This window comes from Stigmatopora argus, chromosome 9 (genome assembly GCF_051989625.1).
Source record: "Stigmatopora argus isolate UIUO_Sarg chromosome 9, RoL_Sarg_1.0, whole genome shotgun sequence".
In the NCBI taxonomy this organism is placed as follows: Eukaryota; Metazoa; Chordata; class Actinopteri; order Syngnathiformes; family Syngnathidae; genus Stigmatopora; species Stigmatopora argus.
Genome location: NC_135395.1, coordinates 9,714,092 through 9,721,308, shown reverse-complemented (window position 1 = coordinate 9,721,308; position 7,217 = coordinate 9,714,092). Strand labels below are relative to the sequence as shown.

The window sequence follows — 7,217 nt, the reverse complement described above, 5'->3', positions numbered from 1 at the left end:
CATTCCATTTACACTACAAGTCGATTGGACGTCTACTATTGCCATTAATCTGTGTTTCCATGACCAATTTATATACAAATTCATAATTCAAAGCGAATTTCTGCATTAATCACTGTACCCGAAAGAGTTAATGACAAATAACAAAAATGTGTGTATTTTGTTTTCCTCTTCCAAAACAACAACAATGTCGCTGGTCAATCATCTCACCAGCCCCCCCCTTCCACGTGCGTGACATGCGCACAAGCGAACTTGACGACCAGCGGCCGGACACCTCCACCGACACGCGGCGAAGACGGTGACCGACAGACGCTGGAGCGGACGCGGGGATGCTTGTGTGACTCGGCCCGGGGTGAGAAGAGGAAGGGCGGAGCTCGAGGCGAGCAGACGCTAAAGTCCATTCCATGACGACGGACATCTATCTGGCTGCGACATTTCCAGCGAGCGACGTCCATTGGCTTCCATTCCCAAGCGGCGGCATCGTCCCAAAATGCCCCCCGCGTCGAGCCTGCAGTCCAGCGGACTGACGCTGTCCGAGATCAGCATCGGTAAGGTGCGCAAGGTCAAAGGCGTGTCTGAAAAGCACGTGCGGTGGCGTGAGGTTCGAAAGGAGACCAAAAATCGTTTACGATGGTAACGAGCGATTTTTCCGCAGGCCTTCTCGCTATCTATTAATATATACATATTGTGGTAGTACATTTCTTTATCGTGATTAAGGGTGTGGCGATCTATCATCGCGATACTTTGCAATCGCCGTTGAATTGATATGCTATTGTTTTGAGTCATTAGCACCATGGTGGCGAAACTGTGGCTCTCCAGCTGCATGCGGATCCCCGGCCAGAATGAATAGGGCTCTTTGCTTCTTATGATATTTCGCTCTTTTTTTTCTTCATTTCATGTTTCTCTTATTTTTATTCTCTTTTATAATACATTATATTTTTTTGTGGGTTTTCTCCGGGTATACTCTGGTTTCCTCCCACATCCCCAAAACATGCACTCCAAATTGTCCCTAGCTAGGAGTGTTAGCGTGATTGTTTGTTAGTCTCAGTGTCCCACGATTGTTTGTTAGTCTCATTGCATGCTCCAGCACCCCCTGCGACCCTTGTGCATGGAAAATGAATGCGTTTTTTAAAAAGCTGTCGCTGTTTAGTAAAGAAACCAACAGGTCGCTACCAAAATGTTCCTTTAAATACCTGATCTTGGAACCGGTTGATAATCCTAATCTATTAAAAACAAGAAAACGTAAGGAATTACAAGGCAAATATTGAGTTTTGTCATCACGGCAGGTAACGCGAGGACGGCATAGGTGTCCGTTTAAATTGGTTCAAAGGAAGCCATATTGGCTAGCTGTGCATAACATAATCCGTTTTCTTCTAATGGGATTTGCCATCTGACTAATTGCTTTGTGGTTTCTAACTGCAGCATTTGAAAGCGATGGTGTGGCAAAACGTGGAGGTCATTCTTGAGCCACCCTCATAAACCCACGCACACTTCCACGGTAACTGAAGTCCAGAGGACAGTCAGTCTAAAAGGAACTCGGCGAACCTCATTTGTAGTCGTCTCAAATATACGCTTTCCATCTTGAGCCGGTAAAACGTGCTTTAATCACGTCTCAACTCATAATTCATTAAAGGCTCGATGTACACGTGCACTACTTTCCCGTACGTGGCCGACGTGTACTTTTACCCCCAGCAAAAGCCACGCAAGGAACTGTAAAATATGCTTTGCCCAGAGCTATTCTAAACCTAACGACTTTCAAGCATTACTGTATTTCTCAATGAGATCAAATGAACTTTGGTATTGATTTTGAAGGAAATCGGACACAAGATGGTGGCGTGGGTCTTATTTCAGCTCTTTTCCTGTCACAAGTGTTGACTGCGCTCTTGGGGATGGTCGGCAAATAACACTTAAGCCTCACTCACGTAGGCTAATGGAGCCTTTAGCCATCATTAATGGCACAACAAACATAATTAGCAAAGGAAATTGCAGGGCACGCCAAGCCAACAAACAAAAATGTCACAAAAATTATAGATACTGAGAGGAATAACGAGGTCAAGTTTACTAAATTACTGTATACATCCCATTTTTTTCATATTTTTCTCTATCATACGTTTATTTCACTATACTATATAGTACTACGTTTTACAATAACTATTACTATAGCTCTGTCCGCTCTTGCTCGTTTTGTGTTTTTGCTGCTTTTCTGTCTTTTTTTTGTTGCATTTTGGTATTTAGTTTTTTACCTAGTTCTACAATGTCTTCTGTGTCTTATGTCTGTCTTTCTACTGCAACCAAGAAATTTTCCAAATACGGGCTGAAATTAAGTTCTAACCTATACTTTACTGCACACTACATAAAATTATTTTATTAATAATATCAATGATTTCATAACTATAGCCTTATATTTTTTATTGCATTTTGGTGTTTAGTTTTTTACCTAGTTCTACAATGTCTTCTGTGTCTTATGTCTGTCTTGCGACTGCAACCAAAACATTTCCCGAATACGGGCTGAAATTAAGTTCTAACCTATATACTGTACTGTACACTACATATAATTATTTTATTAATAATATCAATGATTTCATAACTATAGCCTTATATTATACTATTTGATACAATTAATTCAATTGGATGCTTTCCAATCCCATGCAACCCGATCATTTTTTTACCGCTCTATGGGACTTTTTAAATAGTCTACTGACGATTTAGATTGATTGCCACTGTATAAAACAATCTATCCGCTGTCTCGTAGGTTCTTTTAAGAGGAGGAAGAGGAAATCAATCATCGTCACGGCGATGCTCCTCATCGTCTCGCTGCTCATCCTGATCTTCGGCCTGGCCGCCACCACCAGGACGCAGAACATCACGGTCGGGGGCTACTACCCGGGCCTCATTGTGAGTTCGCAAGTTGAAAAAAAAAAAAAAGAGAGACTTGTTTTTCGATTTGAGACGCCGACCTTTCCCGGAAAGCGAGCTAATAGCGGGCGATGAGTAAGTCTCGTGTTTTCTCTCCATCCATCCAGCTGGGATTTGGCTCTTTCCTGGGAATCATCGGCTCGCATTTGATCGAGAACAAGAGGCAGATGGTAAGCACGGCGACGGGGCCGTCCTCTGGCGACCGCTCGCCTTCCGCCCGCCTTTTTAATTGTGCCAACACAATGACAAAAACACCCGATTGGCGCCAAGCAGAGGTTAGCGCCGCTGTTCCCGGGCCAAATGAGTCGTGTCCAGAAATAGACGCAAAGTGTAAGAGGAGCGTGCCAGATGTCCACGCGGGAATGCGAGTGGCGCGGAGCGGCTGTCAAAGTTGACGCGGGGAATGACTCGGGGCCCGTGAAAACTTTGACAACAACGAGTTCGGACGGGCGCCGTGACGGCTCGCGTCACATGCTTGACCGCTTGTTTATTATATCTTGCCGATCATTTACGCCAAAGAGTTTTATCTGTGTTCATTGGCTTCTGTCATTGCTGGCATCAACGTACAACTATTTTTAAACTAATATCTCTACTTAAGAATTAAATGGTGACAAGTGTTTTTTTTGTAACTTGGATTTTTAGTAAACAGAGACCTGTTTTCCGTGTAAAAGCCGTAGTCTGTTCCAATGTCCCCAACACTCCCAGTTAAACATTTAAAAAAGATCAACGGATACCATTTTTTTAAATGAAATATGTGGAAAACACACAAAGAGGGAAAAAAAATAAGCTATTAAAAAAATACATTTATTGTTGCAACTGATAAAACATAAGAAAACAACTAAACAACTTAACATTCTGAACATTGTTGGTGCCCACGATGAATAATAAATGATGGTATGGATAAAAATGTTCATGCGTATGTATGCTCTTAAAACAAGCAATTTGTGATTGTATAATTTTTTGGTGGGAGCGTTGCAGCAGTGATTAAGCTGATTTTGCGTTGTGCTTTATGTTGTATTTTTGTTTTGTTTTCCAGCTTGTGGCTTCTATTGTCTTCATCAGCTTTGGAGTGGTGGCTGCATTCTGCTGCGCTATTGTCGATGGAGTTTTTGCTGCCAGGCACATTGTAAGTAGAACAAAAGTTTTTGAACACACCAAGCAGTTGTTATACAGTAATCCTTCGCCATTTCGCTGTTCAACTTTCACTACATCACAGATTTTTTTCAGGGAAATTATTATTATTATTATTATTTTTAATTTAATGTTTTTATTATTTATATTTGTTGCTATTTTTTTTAGGTCATAAAAATGTAAAAATCCACGCTGAAAATCGTAACCAGAAGCTACTCTCGCTACTAGGACTCAGCATTGAAGCATTTTTTTTTTTTGCGCGGCCATGTCTGGTCCACATTAACCGCGATATTCGAGGGATTACTGTACTCTTGTTCTCTAGCCGACCCACCCTGGCGGAATTTGGGAAACAGTGGCATTTTTGGGGGAACGATATGAGGGTCATCCCTCATAACGAAGGTGGAAGATAATACTACCAATCTTATCACGCCAGTTTTGACCAAACTGCAAACGCATTTCGTACCAAAACTCAGAAAATCCATAAAGTGGCTGCTCACTGATTCAGGGCGTCCCCCGTAGTTAGCTGGGATCGACTCCAGCACCCCCCCCCCCGCGACCCTTTGTGAGGAAAAGTGATTCGGGAAATGAATGGATAACATGATGATCCCGCAGGACCTGAGGCCTCTGTATGCGGGACGTTGCGACTACCTCTCCAGCGAGACGGCATCCGAGCGAGAAGTAAGACGTTGCTAGCGTCGCGTTTGCAAAAGTGCGCGGCGTGACATGTGGCGGCTTCCCCAGGTGCGCTGCCAGACCTCGTCTCGCCCGTCCTGCAACCTGCGCGTGAGGAGCAACACGTGCTACTGCTGCGAACTCTACAACTGCGACAAGTGAGTATGGATGGCGAGGAAAACGAGACAAAAAAATACAAGTCGAACTAGAAAAAAAAGGCCACATGTAGTGCGGAAAATACGGTCAAAGTGTTTCTGGTAGATTCTTGACTTCATCAATAACCTTGTACTTTTATACATATTTTTTTTAGAGAGCATCCTCTAATGGGACTTCAGAATAGAGATGGTTTAAAAAAATTCAAGAAAGCATCCATGATTTGGAAGTAGGTTTCCAGATGACTAACAAACGTGCTTTCTTTGAGCGGTTTTGACTCTCGCCTCGCTCTCCGTTAGCCGCGTGGACGCGATGGGCGGGTACCACGAGTACACGGACGTGAAGAGCTGCCAGGATGTGGTGCACCTCTACCACCTGCTTTGGTCGGCCACCGTCCTCAACATCGTGGCCCTCTTCCTGGGCATCATCGCCGCCGCCGTGCTGGGCGGCTTCAAAGACATGGTAGGGCACCTTCTACTTTGGGGACCACCGCAAAGACAAAGCCATTGAACGCTATTTCTCCACGCGTCAGACCCCGGCTCAACCGTCCAACAGCGCATCCGAACCGGAGGCCATCACGGCTTCGGCGGACTCCGTCGCCCCGCCGCGTGTCGACTCCTACCGAAACTCCGCCCCCCGCCTGCCGCCGTACGCGGCCTACGACACGCGGGTAAGTCCTTATTCCGGTCCCGAGACCGCGTTCGGTGATGAAATGAGTGAACGTAAATCAATTTGTAGTTGTTTCTAATCAGCACAGTCCAGTGGTAGAGTGGTTAGCACGTTGGCCTCACAGTTCTACGTGGAGTTTGTGTATTCATAGCGATACAGAAAATGTAATCGAGTATTTGTACTCCTGAAAAATCCCAATGAAGGTCCAACGGTCTTAAGTTGACGTCCCTTCCACGTACTTTTCCTCAGGGTTCCTTCATGTTCCCCGACTCGTCCGCCTTGTCCGAGGACTCGCAATCCGGAGCCAGTCACCTGTGGCCCACCCTGGTGCCCCCTCGCTACTCCCCGCCTCACGAGGACCCGAATGACAAGCCCCCACCGTACAGCCCCTAGCGCAAGGGCTCCGAGGTCATCTCCAGGTCTCGGAACGCGGGATGCGAGCAGGAGGAAGGCTAATCTTCAGAGTTGAGCAGAGCAAAAAAAAGGTAGTCGGAACACCGCTTGCACGCTTGGCCTTCACCGTTCATTGGAGGAGGCAACTCGACTCGTTTACAATTGTTCTGCCTTAACGCCAACGGTCTTCCAACGCCGCCGATGTTTCCCGTGAAACGCACCCCAACGCTGGCTTCCGTTCGATAAGCCGGTCAAGGGAAACGACCACACCCGAAATGTGTAACTAAGGCAGTCTACTTAGTCAACTGGTATTGATTGATCGCAATTGCAGAAAGTCCTGCTGCTTCGTTGAATGTTTTAAATGTCGTCTCGCCATTTCCCCTTTTTTCCCCCCGCCATTCGGAAGAAGTGTTCTTTTGCTCGCCGTGAGCTCACTTTTTATGATTTCAAACACCATCACACTTGACCATGACGGCGGATGGTTTGATGTGTACAGACGCATAGATGGTTTATTTACAATATAAAACTTATTTAACCCTTTCATGCGTGAATCATCATTATTTTTTCCAACATTGAGTGTCAGTGTTGTAAAGTATGAATAAGCTTAAATACTGTATTTTTTCGCATATAAGCCTCCCCCGCGTATAAGCCACACCCTTAAAATGGCCTTAAAATCATTGAATTTTGCAATTTCTCGTATAAGACACTCTCTGATTCACAATTTTCACCTCCATATTCATGGTTTTAATAGGGAGTACAAATGTTTTACTTTGAAGGGAAAATCATCGCACATTTCTGAGATTCTGTATGAATCCAAAGGATGATGGTCTGCTGGACTGCACATTCCGAAAGGGTGTTGCCTGCCGATAGACAAATTAAAAAAGGAAGTCATGTGAGCAGTACAAACAGGACGTGTCTGTAGCGGTCTAGTTTGTCATCCCTAGGTAAGATAGCGGCGCCCTGAGCCAGCAATGGCAGGCACAAGTAAGTGCATTTTTTCAGGTTTTATGCAAGATACGGTTTATATTTATTCTTGAATTTCATTCATAGACATCAAAATTAATTTGTCTTACATTTTATCTGTTTATCTTTTCACTATTTTGAAATAAGTGACAGTATTGGCCGGATAGTCTTGCGTTTTGTGCATGTCAAGTCTAATTTGTGTGCGTATAAGCCGCATCCTCGATTCAGTCATCATTTTTTAGAGACAAATATGCGAGAAAATATGGTAATTGCAGTATCAGTGTTGTATTTAAAAAAGAGTAAGTTTAGATTGTAATCATAAA

General features: G+C 44.3%; 1 protein-coding gene across 2 annotated transcripts; it reads left to right on the top strand.

Moving 5' to 3' along the window:
- The first annotated feature begins 209 nt into the window (after positions 1-209).
- Positions 210-6,472, top strand: tmem255a (transmembrane protein 255A). 2 transcript variants are annotated; one of them, XM_077609485.1, is made up of 10 exons: positions 210-545; positions 2,750-2,892; positions 3,021-3,083; positions 3,950-4,039; positions 4,657-4,722; positions 4,786-4,874; positions 5,027-5,098; positions 5,169-5,331; positions 5,402-5,539; positions 5,788-6,472. In XM_077609485.1, exons 1-10 carry the CDS (start codon positions 488-490, stop codon positions 5,929-5,931), a joined length of 1,026 nt encoding a protein of 341 aa, XP_077465611.1. In that variant the 5' UTR covers positions 210-487; the 3' UTR covers positions 5,932-6,472. The 2 variants fall into 2 exon arrangements, with proteins under 2 accessions (XP_077465611.1, XP_077465612.1); XM_077609486.1 differs by having other exon boundaries at positions 210-550.
- Positions 6,473-7,217: the final 745 nt, after the last annotated feature.

Bases quoted from the DNA above. Each gene is read 5' to 3' on its own strand.
- tmem255a (XM_077609485.1), top strand. From the start codon at position 488: ATGCCCCCCGCGTCGAGCCTGCAGTCCAGCGGACTGACGCTGTCCGAG. The intron at 3,084-3,949 runs GTAAGCACGGCG...TTTGTTTTCCAG, and splicing joins TCGAGAACAAGAGGCAGATG to CTTGTGGCTTCTATTGTCTT. The intron at 5,332-5,401 runs GTAGGGCACCTT...TCCACGCGTCAG, and splicing joins TGGGCGGCTTCAAAGACATG to ACCCCGGCTCAACCGTCCAA.